Source organism: Hippoglossus hippoglossus, chromosome 14 (assembly GCF_009819705.1).
Source record: "Hippoglossus hippoglossus isolate fHipHip1 chromosome 14, fHipHip1.pri, whole genome shotgun sequence".
Lineage (NCBI taxonomy): Eukaryota > Metazoa > Chordata > Actinopteri > Pleuronectiformes > Pleuronectidae > Hippoglossus > Hippoglossus hippoglossus.
Window position 1 is genome coordinate 1,743,351 of NC_047164.1, and position 18,761 is coordinate 1,762,111.

Sequence of the window (18,761 nt, forward strand, 5' to 3'; positions counted from 1 at the left end):
CCTTCTTCTCCTGCGGCATCACCCCCCCCCCCCCCACCAGATCCCTGTGGACAGGATGCACAGATCTAGTCCCTGAACCCGGAACCTGTTTGGTCCTGGTCCCTCTGTGGTCAGGACGGATGGAGGAGCAGGAGCTGCAGGGAGGAGGTCTGACATCTGCAGGCCGTGCGCTCTCACGTTCCCTCTCACCATCACCGGCCTTTGATAAGAAATGAGTCGGGCTGTAATTAAGGCTTAAGAGACACAAGGACAAAGTGAACTTCAATCGGTTCTGCTCTGTGGTTCGAGGAGCTGCTGGAACAATGCTGGGGAAAATAATCCCTCCACAGAATGTACCACAAATCAATGCTGGGCTTTGAACCCCTGCATAATGGATCAGTGGGGGAGTGTGTGATACAGGAGAGAGAAAAGTGATTAATCATAAAGTGTGTTCTACACTGAGGTTCCTCATTTGTGGTTCACACACTAATTCACCAAGACGCTGTTTAATTGTCTGTGATGGGGAGAGGCTAACGATTCACATGTGAACTTCCAGAAGAACTTCTGACTCTTTTTCCTCTTTTACAGATTGTAGTTTTACTAGAATAATAAAGAATATATGATAATAACCACATTTTTAATGATAACAATAATATTATGATGGAAAGTCAAATAAAGCAAGAACAGACAAGAAAAAAACTTGAACAATAAAACAGTAATGTCAGAAAAATCCACCAAAACCAGAATATCTCGTATATTTTACCCCATGTGGGGAAAGTGGAGTGAATACAGTTTAAATACTTTACATCCAGTTCGCAGTTTTTTGAAGAATGTAATTAAAATGCATCGATCAAAACTAGGTGGCAGCCAAGCTCACACACACACACACACACACACACACACGCACACACACACACACACACACACACACACACACACACACACACACACACAGGTGGTGGGAAACCCTCCCAGTCACTTCTGCTGACGCTGACTTACCTGCTCTCCGTTAAACAGCAGCCGTGGAGCCTGAAGTCTTTTTACTGTTATATTTATAACACTTCATTATTCACCAGAACCCGGAACAGTTTTCCCGAAGCACAATGAATCACGACGAGACAGTTTCTCCTCCCAGAGAAGTGAAGTCCGCCTGTGAGGGGCGTCAGATTACACATGTTGTAATTAAAAGAATGACCTGCAGGTTTATTAATGCGGCCGTTAAAGGATCGCTCCAGTGTGGGAGGAAATCAGCCTCATTTCACACGTCAGCCTCTCTCTCTTATCAACCCGCTGAGTTAATACACATCCACGTGTGTCGTCAGGATTTAAAATATCTAAACTTCAGACGTGTCGCAATGTGGAAGAAATGTAATAGTTAGAATAGAACAGCTGTAAGTGTGACATACAATATACGTAGTTAATAGTTAATAGTTGGAGATGTAAGAACAGTTCATATCTTGTTTAATTACAGGGGAGAGAGAGAGAGAGAGAGAGAGAGAGAGAGAGAGAGAGAGAGAGAGAGAGAGAGAGAGAGAGAGAGAGAGAGAGAGACGCAGAGAGAGAGAGAGAGAGAGAGACAGAGAGAGAGAGAGAGAGAGAGAGAGAGATAGAGAGAGAGAGGAAGCAATGCAGAACGACTGATCAAAGAGAGACACGCCCACCGTTTGGCCTCTCTCCCTCTCAGTTTATCTCTCGCCCTCGCTCCTCCTCCTCGTCCGACCAGCAGGCAGCTCTGATTTACAGCCAGCGACCGAGCGTGACACAGAGTGAGCAAGTGTTTCTGTCAGAGCCGACGGTGGCACCTCCATATCTCTCGTTTCTTCACCGCTCAGCAGGAGAAACGACACAATATCTTATATTAAACACCTATATGTAAAATACAATATTCTCAGATTTAATATCATGACATAAAGAAAACCACTAATATGGTTTTATGTATAAATCTCACTGTGCTCGTCTTTGTGGGGAAATGGTGAATGGATTAACTATTCTGCAAAGTCACAAGTGACATCATGACTTTATCAATAGAGGTTCAACAGCACAGGTGCTGCATTAAGTTTATATTATTTTGACCCGATTCTACCTCTGTGTAACTCGGCTGCAGTGATTCTAACACGAGTGTGATTCCCCCCCCCGCTCCCTCTCTGCAGGGTAAATGGTCGCATGTGTGTCTGGCAGCTTTAGCATTTGTAGCTGAGCGTGAGCGATGAATTCTGCCGGTGGAGCCCGAGTCATTTCACGGATTTATGGCCAGACGGCGCCGAGAAAGTAGCTGTGACTTGTCACTTGCAGAAACTGAAAAGAGCAGAAAAAGCTGCCTCCTCGCTCTCCTCGCCGTCAGGGAGGAGGAAAGTGTGTTATTAGGAGGAGAGGAGAGGGAACCATGAACATAAGAGTGTCTGCGTTGCTGAATGTAACCTGCTGGAGTCTTACATGTTCCAACAAATCAGGATTACTTGGGATTCCAATAAGAAAAGGTCTCATATGGTCAAACCTCACCTCTGCTGCTAGTCCGCACTGACTTGGAAAAGGTCAACCTGTGATATAAAGGAATCCTAGTTTCAAATATCTCACACTGTAGCTCCTTCAAATATAAACATGATTCATTTAAGCATTTAGAGTTTTTTTCCTCTTAGTTTAGTGAAAACTAATGGGGGAGTTTCTGGCCATGTTCCCGACACATTGGCAGTGAACCTATATTTACTTTTTCAACGAGTCAGAAGATGCTGAGAGAAGCTCATCTTCTCCTTCTTTATTACTGCTACGGTGATATACAGAGCTGCGATCAGAGAGCAGCTCTGTGCCAAGCGCTCGGCGCCGGCCGTTAGATTCCGGTGCAGCCTGTAAAACGGAGTCCTGTTGTTTTGTTCTGCTCTCGAACACAACACATTCATTTTCATTTAGAATGAAACTCGTGTCACGTAATCACAGCCGGCAGCAGAGCTTGTATTTATTCCGTGGGCCTGCGGCGGTGCCACACTGCACCATCAGCTCCTCTGTGATGGAAACCTGCCACTGGCAGATTGATCATTCAATTACCCAACCCCCCAACCCCCCCCCCCCCCCCCCCCACACTCCCCCTCTGCTCCCCCATGGGATCAGTTGAGCAAATGGCTGCAATGCTTCATTTCTTGTGAGGAGTGGCCTGCTCCTATGCAGAGTGTCTGTTGATGCAGTTCCAGTTGGTGGTCAGACGGCCGGCGTCAGCACAGCCTCCGACCTGCAGCCCCCAGAGACCTGACGGCTGCTAACTGTGAAGAAATACATCTCCAGATTCGGTGGAAAACATTTTCTCTCTTTGTGTTCGTAAAGAAAACAGCTGTAACCTTTGGAAGTGTGGGAGCACGGAGCTGCCGACAACAGCTGCCTGTGAAATGAAGGCACGGACATTTCTGCACCGAGGCTACATCCACGCATTAACATTGTTAACACTTAACTGTTGCTACCTTCACTTCTGACGTCTGGAGGTTTTGAAAACCTGAAAGGGAGAAGTTTGGAAATGTTGTTGCATCATTTTAGTTTGAAAACTCCGGGGCCGGAAACGAAGTCGTTGACATTCTCTTCCTGATCAGTTCTTATGACTCACGACTTCCAGTTTATTTCTTTGTAGCCTCGGATGAATTTTTCCTTGAGTTTTGAGGAAGTTTCAAAAAGTGTTTTTCTTTTCACCGATGCTGTTGCTATTTTCTGTTACTAAGCAACCAGCTGCAGATTAGACTTCCTGTTTACACCGGCACACACGTGACCGGGGCGCATGGTCACGTGATGTGTTTCCAGTGTGGACAGGGATTATCACTGATACAGAGCTGAAATGCGTCTGGAAGAAGTTGGTGTTGCCCGAGTTTCGCCCCAAACGATCAGACTTGTGATGTTCATGGAAAGGCCCTTTCGTGCACTGGAGGGAATCTGCAAATCGAGGGTTCGTCCTCTGGGGAGCATAAACGTGCTCAGTTAATTACACGGCACTCCGTCTAATAGATTCTGAAATTTTGGCTTGACGTCGGCCCGGGCACTTAATGAACTGATTACATTTCTGGACGGTTTTATTAATTATTGAGTTGCTTTGGCCGCCTGAGAAAGCAGCTGTCAGCAGAGCGCCGCTACTTTGAACGCTCTTATCAACGCCGGCAGCTTCGCCATCTGCGTGATGGAGAGGTGAGGTGAGGAGAGGAGAGGGAGCGGCGGCGATGAGGAGATAGGAGGCGAGAGAGAGAGAGAGAGAGAGAGAGAGAGAGAGAGAGAGAGAGAGAGAGAGGAAGCAATGCAGAACGACTGATCAAAGTTCAGCATGTTTATTCATTCATGCCAGCGTGTGTGTGTGTGTGTGTGTGTGTGTGTGGGGGGGGGGGGGGGGGGGATAATGGGGTAATGGCGCTCAGTGAAGTGTGACAGAGACGAGGGAGAGAGTGATATGAAGAGGGAGGTTGAGAGGGAGACAGGCGACAGAGGACAAAAGGAGCTAATTGAGTGTTGCCATTTAGAGACGTGGAGTCATCAGTGGGAACTGATCGATTCCCACGTGTCCCTGAGAGGAGACGATCAGATGAGTCACGTCCACTGGGCCGCTGCTCTGGTCCGGGGATGTAGATTTGGCCTCAGCGTTGAGTCATAACCTTGAAAAATGGGTTCACGAGACTCGAGAAGCAGCAAATTCCCTTCAGACCGACATTCCTCAGCTGTTTGGTCCTTTTAATCACTTTATTCTCCTGAACCAAAAAAAAGCTCTTCAGTAAAACATCTTTTAAATTTCAGTGAATTTGAAGCAGAAAACATATTCAAAGATAAATGTTCATGAACGGATATTTAATAAAAGAGCTACAGATAATTCAAACTGTATTTCCTCCTGTGCTTCTGTGGGGTTTTGTGAGTCAGGATTTTATTCATCACTTTACATCAGTTCTGGTGCAGTGGATCGGATGAATGGAGCAAAAATACATCAGGAAAAATGTGTTAAGATGAAGATTGAAGAACAGATGCTGGTGTTCTCGAAGAAAAGCATTATGCATAAATGATCATTAATTTAAAAGTTAAACCTACAGTGTCTAAACTCGAAGAACTTTCTACAAGTTGAATGGAAAAACAGGAATTTGTTGATTTGCAGAATTTGATTTTTAAAATCCCCATGTGGAACTGATGTAGTGCAAGACCTGAAAGTATAGAGCTAAAATAGAGTAGAACTTCAGGGACAGTAACTTCAGGGTTTCCAGTCTGATACATTTTTATTCTCTGATACATAATACATATGTTTTTAAAGGTGCAGATTTGAGCAGCGGTCTCCGCAGTCTTTAAAATCCTGAGTTACGTCGACCCCTCACCTTCACGACCCAACTCCCGTCATAATTACTACGACCACTAGAGATCGCCGACAAATATAAACCTAACTGTGGCTTGTAATAACCTTCTTGCCCCGCGGGGTCGTTTCTTTTAAGGGAGGGCGATCTCCAGCACACACCGGGGGGGGTGTAAGAGGAGGAGATTTATACTTGATGTAAAGAGTTAAGAGCCGAACTCTCACACGCAGATAAAGTAAAGATGGAGGAAGGAACTGCCAGTGAGACGGATGCAAAGTTTCTGGGCTGTTAATAAGCAGGTTTGCTGAATTGTGGCATCATCGCTTTTTCCTGCGTCTCCTTAAAATTCCTTCTACTTCCTGTCCCACAACACACTCAGTCAATTCCTCCATAAACAGGTTTATTTTATTTAAATGACGGTGGCAGAAGAAATCAGGCCGGCACATGGAAAAAGGAAATTGACAGAGTGTAATAGAGTTCACGAGGGCACTGGGGTGTGTTTGCAGAGGGAAAGTGAGTCGCCATGTTGGATCCACTCTGTCTCACAGCTAATTGAATTTTAAGAAATGACCCAGGGCCGATTCGCTGCTGGTATTTGGGGAGAAGAGTTTATTGTGTATTTGTGTTCATCTCATGCAGGAACCACACTTTCACCAGGAGCTCTTTTCTAATTGACATCGATTGAAGCATTGAATGATGCAGATTTCACTTTTTTTAAATCAAGTTTTTCTCCATGAATTTCAAATGTATTTATGTACAAAAAAGCTGATAATGGATTGGAATATGAATTTTGTGTCGAATCATAGTTAAAATAATGAAGGCAGGTTTGACTCCAGTGTCTAAAAGTCCGAATGACATCAAGGACTCAATCTTTGGAAAAACATAATTTGCCCCCGATGATCCAATTACAACAAACTTTAATTTGCTTTTGGAGCTTTCGACCTTTTGAATGTGAAAATGTATTTTTGAGTTTGAATTATAGCTCCACTGAGGAGGCTGTGGTTTTATTGACTTTTCCTCTCTGTCTGATATAGTTATTGCAGAATCATGATAAAACTACTGAACTGATTTCCATGATATTTCATGGGGGGATACGACAGAAGAATCCAATATTGGGCTGCATCCATTTTTAGTTTTGTAAAAACTCATCATTTTTCGATTGATTTATTTCACACATTTTGGCTTTAACACATTTAATATATAAATATTAAGACTCTGCTCCAAAGAAAATCTGTTGCTTGTTTTTTTATAACCACAAAGATGAACCATCCAGGATTATAACCAAATACTTCTACTGTCATATTCACATGTAGAATCTGTTTATAGAGATCAACCTGAACCTAAAAAACATGATCCTTTTTCACTCTGGTTCCATTTGGAAGTTATTAAGGGTTTGTAATTTAGTAGGAGAATTAATTCTACAGACACACACCTGGATTCCTTTCAGAGACATCTTCATTGAGCTCAATCGTTAATATTAATCGTGTGTTAATGCGGGGGGGGGGGGGGGGGGGGGGGGGTTGCAGTTTGCCTGATTGAGACGTAGTGAAAGAGCTGAAGTGAGAAACAGCTTCTTTCACACACTCAGGTGCAGGTTCAACTCGCCGAAGTGAGACGAGCGTAACACACGTACATTTTCATCAATGACATATTAAATGTGCACAGACACTTTGACAGGAGCCTGAGGCCGACCGCCGAGCCTTTCATCTGCTAACCGCTAATTCGTGTTTGAGTGCGGCCCCCTGTGAGCACATGAAAGAGGCGCCGGCCGCCCTCAGTCCACCGGAGAGCCCGAGAGCGACAGGCGGCGAGCAGGCCGACGAGCAGAGAGGGATGCTCGGTGCAGCCGGGACCAGGTGGAGTCTTCGGTGGATAAGTGGCCTGGATTTCTATCACCAGCCCGGTGTCTGACTAATTCATTCCTCGGCTCCACGCTGCGAAACGACCCCGACATCCACGACACCGCAGCACCCCCGATCTCCTCGGCTTCACATTCTAATAAAGACTAATGTGTTTGCCGACATCAGCCCGCGCTCATTAGCATGATTAATTGCCTCCTTGCTTTCTGGTAAACAGTGTGAGCTGTATTCCAATTTATTCAGCGTAAAATGAACCAATCATAATGAAACACTCTGATCTTCCTCTCCCTTACCTCCCCCCCACACAGGTTCTCTCCACGCACGGGGGCAAATGCTCGTTGATTCATTTCGCCTCGCTGCCCGTCATTAGCAGGATGATGTGAGATTTGCTTTGTGTAGAATGAGCCTCGTAACGCTCAGACTTTAATGGGTTGATTTATCACGGAGGCCGACAGGAAGGACAGCTCGCCGTTCCCTCACAGTTTGATGCTGACCTCGCAGAGCCCCCCCGCCCTTGTTGCAATGTCACGCTTTACAGCGTGTAGGTCGGCCGCCGCCAAACACAATAAACACCACAGCAGAACGTAGATATGGCTGACCTTCAAGATTCAAGAGACAAAACCTGCGCGCTCGCTATGAAGGCAGCGACGGAGCGATTAGTATTTGATGAAGTGAGACGGCCAGAGATAAAATAAAAGAGAGCGACGGCTGTAAACTGCATCACAAACACGCAGCTTGAGGGATTAGGTTGAGGAGAGTTTTGCTACTTGCAGAACTGATCGCTGTATTAACGGCCTTGTCTCAGAGTTCAGCTGCTCGTGGACACAGATTTCAAACTGAGGCTGAGAGAGAGACTTGTTGCACATCTCCTGTTTTGGTCATTAACTGTCTTCACCTACGTTAAAGTGATGTAATCAGTGCACACATGCTTCCTTTCCTTTCCTGCCCCGTGTCCCATCCTTCCATCCTGCAGACAAACAAACAAACCAACAATCAAACAGACAGAGGCCTCATCTGTTCAGGGCGACGTTGAACCGACCTGCTTCTGTAACAAATGGTCTCTGAACTCCGCACACACATATCAGTGATGGATGGAGTTTCACAGGCACAGGGCCCATAGTGGTCTGACAGAGTGAAATCCATCCGCCTGACGATAGGTCCAACAAAGCTTCGGGTTCAAATGTGCTGTCGAGCTTTTGTTTACTCGTCCTGCAGCAGGATGAGATCGTTGTTATCACAATTACACTGCGAGGCCAAGGTTTTGTTCCAAGGACCAACAAACTAATAAAGTGCATGTACATCATAAGAACATCTGTAATCAGCTGGTGTGAGACTCATGTTTTCAGCTCCTGCTCATCGTCCACCTCAGTAAAACTGTTTGAATGAATTCTTTCATTTGAGGACATTTGTCTGTGTAATTCATTGAAATCAGAAGGAAAGTTATTTGTTACAAAGGTTTCTGATTCAGAGGCTGAGAGAACTTCGCAGCTTTTTATAAAAATGCCCTTCACTTCTCCTGCTGCAAACATCCGAAGCAATTTTCAAAACTGCTGAGCATGTGTCAGGTTGCAGGCAGCTGGAGTCGGTCCCAGCTCCCAGCATGCAACTGGACAAGAAGCAAGAATCACTGGGTAGTCTGCAGTTCACCAGTCGATCCCAGAGCACTGCAGCGTAAACTCTACACTGTGAATGCAACTGGACAGAGTCAAGAAAATATATCTTTAACTGTTCGTCTGTCGATGCTGCAACGAATTGCATTCGCTGGAAAAGCTTCATGTTTGTACAAAGGTGAAGCAAACTACTTTTACAGATTTAGTTTTTAAATATTCACAACACATCCTAAACTCAACAAACCCACAAACTGAATTCTGAGTGTAGGAGGCAGAGAAACCAGTGTGGCTATTTGTACTAAGAAAAAAGCAACATAGACAGTTTCTTGTTATGTGGTCAACAGTCCCAGAATCAGACTTAGAATCAGAATCAGAATCAGAATCAGGATTATTTCTCAAGTGTGTGTTCACATACTAGGAATGTGACTCTGGTGTTAATTGTGTACAAATGAACATACAGTAAATACTACAAAAAATACATATACTATACAAAATAAACACAACTTCTATGTGCAAATACAAGAGGAAGAAGATATTATGTGAATAAACACACGTGTCATGATGTGAGAAAACCAAAACAGCAGCTGGAGGAAAAATGAAACCATTTCCCAAAATAATTTGACAGCAGCCATGATGTCATCGTCTGCCTCCATCTTCCCTTGTTCCTCTGAGCAGAGCACCTGAAGGCTCCGCTGGAGGAGTACATGTCCCGGGTGCCCAAGGTTCAAATCCTGCGGACGAAGAAGAGGGAGGGGCTGATCAGGACTCGCCTGTTGGGGGCCGCGGCTGCTCGAGGAGAAGTCATCACCTTCCTGGACTCTCACTGCGAAGCTAATGTCAACTGGCTGCCGCCGCTGCTGGGTGAGACACGCACACACACACATACACACACACACACACACACACACACAAACAGACACACACACCCCCCTGCTGGGAGTCTGAGTGCTTCTTTTATAGCTGGACCTGCTCACCACCAGTCCCACGTTCCCATTTACCATTTTTCCATTAAGGCCTCGTGTCGAGCTGTTTCTCAGCACGACTCCATCCTGCACGGACGCATTACTCAACAAACCTTATGACCCATATTACCTTAATGTCAAGCTGTTTACACAGAACACGTCTGTATATGAACACGTGTCACTGTGCCCTCCTGCTGCTGCTGCTGCACCATAATATTCATAATGGAGACGATATGGAGTGATGGAATGATGAGTGAAGTTACGACTTGTTTTTTACCATCGTGTTTGATGTGCGGCACTCGTGTTTATAATAAACTATAATTTCCAATTTAAAAGTGAAGAGGAGAAAACACTCACGCACTTAAATGACCTCCAGTAGATATTCTGAATTCTATCTGTCAAAGACACGTAAATCTGGATGTTACCTTGTAAACAAATGTACTAACTTGCTTTAAGAAACAAATTGACATTAAAGCAACAGTACGTAACTTTTACTGAGCAACAGTTCCGCCCTGCACTTTGTCCTGCACCCACAAAGGGATTTATTCTCTTGTTCTTAAAGTCTATCGCTGTGTTGAGTGGGGCTCTGACTGCGTCGTCCCACTGAACTGAAACACAACTAAATGGTGGATATTACCCATAATCCTCTGCTTCCTGAACCAGAAGAGCTGCTGCTGGAACAAATCCACCGAACTCTGTTTAGAATTCTTCATATTTTAAAAGTTTCCTGATGAATATCGGGAATAAACTCGATATAACTTTTAAAGGTTCAGTGTGTAGGATTTAGTGACATCTAGTGGTGAAGTGTCATGTTGCAGCTGAACACCCCTCAGTTCACCCTCCCCTTCCAAACATGAGAGAGAACCTGTGGTAGCTTCAGTTGTCATAAAAGCCTCCGTAGAGAGGTCCAGCTCCCGATGTAAATATAAAGTATTTAAATATAAAGTATTTAAACACAAAGGCCCATTCTGGAGTAAAGAAAACAACAATCTGTACAATTTAGATGAAACACAGTAGTAAAAACATCTCTAGGATGATTTTATATTCAGTTTCTGCCGTTAGATCCTTTCCACCTGAACCCGACTCACTGGACCTGTGACAGTTTTGCTTGATGTTGCTGTCTCAGTCCGTCGTCCTGTTGTCTGTGCTTCACTGGGCTTCACTGGGCCGTCGAGTCAAACAGCAGAGAAACGGTTCCTATAGATGCTGAGAGAGGAAAAGACCTGAACACTTTCCGATGCCGAGCAGCGGAGATGACAGCTGGAGTCGTGACTTTCCTCGTGAAAACCCCTTTTTTTCGCTGAGTGACCCACGTCAACCTTTTCTGTGCAGTGCTCGATGTGTTTCTGACACGCACTGAGGGCTCAGTGGGAAAAGGGCAACGCACACAAACACACACACACAAACTCACACATTCTGTCGTCCTGATTCTTTACTGCTGCAAATGGTATGTTGTTCAGATATGTTGATACAATATTTTGCCTTGATTCTACTTTTTCTGTACCGGATGAAACACCAACCATGTTTTCCTTCCTCTCCGTCTCTCAGACCGAATCGCCCAGAACAGGAAGACCATCGTGTGTCCGATGATCGACGTGATCGACCACGACAACTTCGGCTACGACACGCAGGCGGGCGACGCCATGCGAGGAGCCTTCGACTGGGAGATGTACTACAAACGGATCCCCATCCCCCCGGAGCTGCAGAGGGACGAGCCCAGTGAGCCCTTCGAGTGAGTAGCGACACGGAGGCAGCACTTTGTACAGTCGACAGTTTTCCATGAATCACCGCTGAGCTTTTCTGAGGCTTCACACAAACTGACTGAACGACTCATCATCACTTATCAACTTCTCTGGTTTGGGATGGAAGCGAACGACACTTGTCAAAGTGACGTTGGGTTTAATGATGTGTCTGTAGTTTCATAGTTCTCCAGCAGGGTTTGATTTAGCATCATCTCCCCCTCAGCCCAGTAGATTCTGTCTGGAAAGGCAACACACGTCAGGTCAGGATGACTTTTTGACTGAGGTGATGCTACTTCGTGATCTGATGCTACTTCGTGAGGCTAATTCATCGCACAGGCGGCATCACGTAGTGTCGCTGAATGAGGAATTGATGCCCTCAGCTTCCATTGAACACGTAGGCAAACTTGTGTCGTGAGTTGAAGACAGAGGGTTTTGTTGGCTGTTATGTTGAAGAGCAGGAACTTTGTCACTTGGACGAGCTGGACGACTTCTGTCTGAGCTTGACGGCATCAGGACGGACACGAGTTGTATGAATCCATGTTAAACCGTAGCCTCTGATCCCAGGCCGCCTGGTGTGTTGATCTGTGCTTCGTCAGTCAGAGCGTTTGATGATGACGAGTCGGCTGTTACTTCCAGCTGAGGTGAGGAAGACACATCTGTGTTAAAAATCCAGTTAAAATGTGATTTCCTCCCTGCTCAACAGACAGCAATATAATTTCTGAAGGTAATTAAGGCTGCACACAGAGTTGTGTTACTGCAACACAAACACAAACCGAAATTCATACAGCTCCATCTTTGCCTCGCTGCGTCTCGGCGGTAATGACGTTTATGTCTCCGCAATCAATCAGGTGTTTTTAGAGTAAAGGTTTTTTACTCAAAGCAAAGTCAAACACTTCACGGTAAAAGCCTCTCAGCGTGTGGGTATCGAGCAGTTGACTAAACAGAAGGTTTTATTTCCTTGTGCGTCACAGTAACTGACTGTGTGTTGGACTACTGGTGTAAACAGGGACGTGAGACTGCAGCTGCTGTTCCTGTGCAGGGAAAACAAACACAGCAGGAAACAGGCAAACATCTGGGTTCCAGTCAGGAGGGAATAATAACGTGTCACTAAATGGACAGAAGGACGTGCAGAGACACCATTGTCCTTATTCTTTGGGGGCAAATGTTGGAGGAGACTTGTGCAACCTGCACAAATCCAGGTCCGTAAAAAACATCAATTCAACCCGTGTCCAGCAGCTTTGGGAATTAAACATCAGGTTTAGTCCCCGACATCCGAGAAGCCTGAGGGAGATTACTGCCCGTGTTTTTATTTTATTAAAAATCCTGTACATTCATGATCATTACAAACAAAGCGATAGAGATTTGTTGAAATAAATTAAAAACAAAAAAATGGAGCGAGGAACCGAGTCTTTTTTCATTATCTCTGCTCATTTCATTTCATCCTCTCCCCCCTCGGCGGAGACTAAAGCTGCAGTAACTCTTATCTCCACTGGACTCTGTGCTCAGTGCTCACGAGGCTGTGAAGCCCCCGAGTGTTTCTCACTGCTGACACAACAGTCGCTGCCCTGTTTCCCTGTAATTGATCCTCCTCATGGACGACTGTGGCGAGGGCAGACTACCTGCTGGCTGCCTGCCGTCGACTCCTACCTGATGAAAAGCCTGTAACTATGACAACCTGGTGTACCTGCGAGTGCGTGGATGAGAGATGTCTGCGATGAAGAGGGCCACAGTTCTTACAGGTTCTAATGGGAGTGGTGTCTCTTTGAAGGGAGCTCGGTGCCTCTCGGAGAGATGCATCATCCTCTGTTGTTCTGGATTGTTGTTGCTGTGTTTGCTGTCTTTGGCCTGAGGTGTGTGTGTGTGTGTGTGTGTGTGTGTGTGTGGGGGGGGGGGGGGCTCTCAATCAGTCGAATACAACTATCGTTCGAAAACAAAGAGTCCTTCAAAAGAACCGTTTGTTGAGTTTCTGATTGACTGTGCAGATCAGCGTTACGTTAACTGGGTTAAAGTCTTAAAGGTCCTGTGGTGTAGAGAGTCCGTGATGAAGATGGGATCCAGTTGATGAAGTTTGCACGAGCTGCTCCTCCTTCGAGCGAGCCGGTCGCAGCAGACAGAGATCTGTGGAGGCTGATTGGTGCTGCGTTGTCCTGCTCAGAGGACGACAGCTGCGAGTAGAGACAGAGAAGAAGACAGGAACACAGACACCTCTCACACCATCGCCTCTCAGGTCAACTCTGCTTGTTAGGTTTTCACCCCTGTACAGATTCCAACACGGATCTGGACGAAGGTGCAGATTCAGTGGCATTTTTTCGTGGACTGATATTCACGAGTGTGTGCAATCAGGGGAAGATTGATTTGAATTTGAGGGCTTCGGGTGGAGGTTTGCATGTTATCAGCAGCTTTCAGCACTGAACTCTGGGGAATCTGCTGACGTTACTCAGGGCGACTGTACGCGAGGATGCAAACGTCTGAGTCAGAGGTTTTGGAGTTTTTCCTGTCGGCTACGAAAGTAAAAGCTCTCTAGTTTCCAGTTTTGTTTCTTTTCTCCTAAAGATGCTTTTAGCTTTGTGATGCACATATTGAACATTATTTACGACATTTTAATTCTGTTTTACTGTGACTCCTTCAAAGCAAAGATAATTCTCAGTCACATAATCCTTTCCTGTTTCCTTTAGTTGTTAAAGATACGATGAAAAAAGCCTCAGCGTTAATCCTCTCTCTCTTCTCATGAAAGTAAAATAACATAATAATTTGTTATTTCAATGTATGTAAAAGAAACAATTTGTATTCCTCCTCTTGCAAAATATGTTTTAAGGATTAACCAGTTTTGTTTTTAATTGTTTTACTATGAGCAAACACAGCAATAAATATTTAATCAATAGCTTCTTAGAATTGTACGATACCTGAATATTTAATCTTCAGTATACGACACGTTATGGAAACTACAGATTGTTACTTTAAGAACACACAATTCATTTGAAAGATTTTTTGAAGCTTTAGTTCACTAAATCCAATTTGCACACATCATATTTAATCTTATGACACTTGTTCTCTTGCACACAAACATTATGTGAAGAAAGTTTAAAGGATAAAGTTTCTAAATGCTTCACCGGTCAATATCCTTGATGTCGGCAATTGTCTCCGTCTCTAATAAAAAGAAGCTGCTGCAGACGTTTCACTTGATAATGAATCTTCTGATCTCTTTATTTCTTTTCAGTCTCATAAAGTGATGAGATGAAAGATTTTTACTTAGTTTGCTGCCGTTATTTTTGAAGAGAGAACGTGAAAAAGTCTTTCATCTTTTTTCTTCGCGTGTTGAATGGAAGAAAAGTGGAATAATAATTGTTCGTATGTAGATGTGGAGGTTTGGAGAACCGCTGCTGTATGAACTGTGACCATGTGCGTCCTGCAGGTCTCCAGTGATGGCCGGCGGACTCTTCTCTGTGGACAGGAAGTGGTTCTGGGAGCTCGGAGGATACGATACGGGTCTGGAGATCTGGGGAGGAGAACAGTACGAGATCTCCTTCAAGGTACAAATCTTTGATTTCTCTTTATTTTGTCCAGTTCATCCATTTCATTTGATTTGATTTGGTTCCACATGCAATCTGGTAACATAATTCATGCATCAGAAGCATCTATCGCTGCACGACTGTATTCTGTGATGCAGAAGTTCACCTCATCCTTAACCCTGGAACTTAAAGGGTGAATATGCACCTGAGTGTTATTTGAATCCGTGTGAAAGAGGCGAGCATTTCTCACATTTAAAGCTGTCAGTGTGAAATGACGGATGGAACCTTGACACCAGTCGTGACCTCTGGGTCGAGCCTGCTGCGAAAAGCTCTTATGTTTTAATGCTGTTTTGAAGCTTTTCATTTTATTTAAGTACCGACTGAGATAATATCCCCAAACCGAGGTTATTATTTTGGCCAAGATTATCATACTATTAAACTTTGCCATCAGCGCATGTCTAGCTGTGCCTCCATAAGTCTGCTTTATGCCCTCACATATTCAATTTGGTTCCTTTTTTATTAAGATCCCCATTAGCTGATACAGCGCAGACAGCCAGTCTCCTGAGGTGAGAAGATTAACAGGCTCTCATACTAATCCTTACAACCAAACTGCTGCTCCCACAGACAGCCAGGCCCTGCTCGCATGTGAAACACAATCACTTCTTTCAGCCGCACAGTTAATCTAAAGCTCCGTCCTGGTGACGCGGCTGTGGGAACACTGAGCGTTTGCAGCTCACACAGAGAGATAATGTCACAACCTACAGCCTCGCGGAGCGCGGGGGGGGGGAAATATGACCTTTACGCACAGATGACGCCATCAAACCGACCGTGGCTTCTCGGTTGGAGCGTCACTCGTTCTCTCGGAGACAGAGCCGCTCTGCAGAAATAATGAAACCTCTGGATGCAGCCAAAAATAAGTTATTCAGAGTGGGAGCTAACTGGGAAGGAGTTGGGAGAAGGAACCTTTTCTGAATGCATACATTAAAGAAAAGGACGGATGGATGGTTTACAGATGGGTGATTTGGTTTCCCTGATGGGGCCGTTGTGTCGTCACCACCTACTACAGTTTCCACAATCATGTTGCCCTGGCTCCCTCTGCTTCTTGTTTCCATGACAACCCCATCAAACCGTCTCTCCCTGCCTCAGAAAACAAACTTCATGGTTAAAGATGCAGAATTTCTTTCTTGCCAACTTTCTGCGTTGTCGTCAAATCCAGGAGTCAAATCACGAAGCATCAACACAAGCAAACCATCGGTTGTTTAGAAGAGCGCAGGGTCGGTTCAGTATTAAGAAGTCACCCTTTCAGTATTAAAGTCATGTACTCGACATGTTGTTGTTGGCAGCCTTTGCAAATAGTCATTATTATTCATGTAGCTGGAACAAACACATGACCACAGCACTGAAATCCTGACCCGTGTGTGTGTGTGTGTTAATGTTTTATTTATTCTCAAGTTTTTGTTGCACTTTATTCAATTCTGGATTTTGTCTGGCAGCGATATGTTTTATTTATCCGTCAGCCGGAGTGAACTGTGGTGTTGTGAAGTTTCTCCCTATGAGCCGTGTCGCCTCCTCCTCCTCGTCGGTGTGTTGGTGGTAGAAGGTGAAACAGACCTGAGAGACCGTGGCTGAGCTGCCGGGACGATGGTGGTCAACACGCGGTCGTGACGACTCGCTGCTCGTCACGGTGGAAAAGCTCCGTGTGAGCTGGTGCTTGAAATTACTCCCACAAAGCCAGTTTCTCTGGAGCAGTGAACCAAGTCCACCGGAGCGAGAGAGAAAGTTTTAAATACAAGTGAAATGAGAAACAAAGGTTGGATCAGTAGCTCTGGTATTTTAATTTGAAGTGTTTATAGCTGATTTAAAGTGTTTTTACTGAAGGTAAATAGTTCGTCCAAACAATTTACTGTAGCTCCTCTTACAGGTAATTCTGTTTGTCACCAAAAGTTAGAATAATATAATATGCAGTTGACCAAAAAAGGGATGCACCTGCTGTAGTTCAATGCTTTGTGAAGTTAACCGTAGTTTATGGTTCTTTGGGGAACTGATTTCAAAAGAAAAGTTCAAAACCCAACTTATTCTGCTTTGAAGAACCTTTTCTTGTTAAATCGTCTTTTTTTGAGTTGGGACCCTTTAGAGAAATGAATGTGATTGTAAGTTATGTAAATTAATTTGCAACTTTAATCAATTGCTTAAAAACCCTACAGAATGACACTATATTTGAAAGGACCCTGACCCTAAGAAAGGTACTTGAACCAAACGTTATGATGGACTTGATGCCGCTGTATCTTCTGGATTTCCTTCCCGGGACATTTTACATTTTCTGTAATTGCATCACTGGACAAGCGGTCGACCGCTGCCTTTACACCCTTGAACTCTGTGTCAAACTCAATGAGGTCATATGTAGAACGTGCATATTTCACGATCCATTATATTTCTGCCCGCGAGCTCAAACTCCCCTCAGCGTCGACTTGCCTCCAACCTTCAAACAGCATCCAGTAAATCCTATCTGCATATTCAAGGCCTCTGGTCCGCAGCAGCAAATTGGCTGCACCGTCTCCCTGTCTGTACCTTCCTCGTTTGTTGTCATGTCTAAATCCAGCTTTTCATTTCCCCCACTTTCATTTTGCTATTGTCTCCAAAACAAAACCCCCGTCTTTCAGTTTTTCGCCCTCCGTCTCTAAGTCGCTCTTTCTTCTTCCTCCTCCTCATTGTCTCCCCTCTCTGTCTCAAGGTTTATTTTCAACATTGCCAGCCGAGCAAAAGAATCATCACTCTTGTATTCATTATAGTCGGGGGATTAAAATGAGGAGCTTCGGCTGGATGTCTGTGTTGTGTGAGATAGACGAGCGGAGGCAGAGGAAATGGGCAGAATTGCTGAAAAGGAAGGTTTGTTTTAACTTGAGACGAGAACATTAGGACGCTTAGAACCTATTGAAACCTCATTGTGGAATTAAAAGAGGAAATTCAGACTGTGTGGCGTGTTTTCCTGAAAAGCTTTTGCAAAACTGCAGCAGTGACTTAACCCAGCGACTCGTTCTTTCTCTTATTTGACCCTCAGGGGAAGTCAGGTCACCATCATATCATAATCTGGCTCTGGCATCCCCTCCTCCTCCTCCTCCTCCTCTTCCTCCTCTTCCTCCTGCACCACCCTGCACATCTCATCTTTATTTCCTCTTCCTCTGCCTTCACTCCTCTCTCCTCTGAGTCTCATGGGATTTATAAGCCTGTTAGAGCCGCTGCACTTCATGTCTCTTCCTCTTGAGCCGTCTGTCTCCTGCTCATCTCCCTCATCATCCTCTTCCTTCACCTCTCAGCAGCTCTGTGTCTCTGGGTCTCACGGTGGAAAAGACAGATGATCCAGCTGATGAAAGTGGTTTCTCTCTCTCTCTCTCTCTCTCTCTCTCTCTCTCTCTCTCTCTCTCTCTCTCTCTCTCTCTCCCTCTCTGTCCCTGCAGGTGTGGATGTGTGGTGGTCGGATGGAGGACATCCCCTGCTCCAGGGTGGGACACATCTATAGGAAGTACGTCCCCTACAAGGTCCCTGGAGGGATCAGCCTGGCAAAGGTAATCCTGTCCTGATAAAATACAATACGGCAGAACACTGACAGATTTTCCAATGAGGGTACACACTGCAGATGGATTATGTGAATATCACTTGCAGAAGAAAGTCAGCATTAGATGATGTTAAATTACTTAACTGCACGATTTGTAGTTTCCTGCCATCAGGGGTTCTCCATCGAAACCACTAGAGAAGATTATGGGAGTTTTCTCAGCATCTCCTGGTTATGATTCCGTCAGTCTTGATGGTCC

At 44.9% G+C, this 18,761-nt stretch overlaps 1 protein-coding gene across 2 annotated transcripts in view; it reads left to right on the forward strand.

Annotated features, from left to right (window-relative positions):
- LOC117774527 (polypeptide N-acetylgalactosaminyltransferase 10-like) overlaps positions 1–18,761 on the forward strand; it is a 49,894-nt gene that overhangs the window by 25,642 nt on the left and 5,491 nt on the right. For both annotated transcript variants that reach the window (XM_034607019.1, XM_034607020.1), the window contains exons 5-8: positions 9,415–9,600; positions 11,250–11,433; positions 14,856–14,973; positions 18,408–18,515. In XM_034607019.1, coding sequence (XP_034462910.1) covers positions 9,415–9,600; positions 11,250–11,433; positions 14,856–14,973; positions 18,408–18,515 — 596 coding nt within the window. The remainder of the gene's footprint in view (positions 1–9,414; positions 9,601–11,249; positions 11,434–14,855; positions 14,974–18,407; positions 18,516–18,761) is intronic.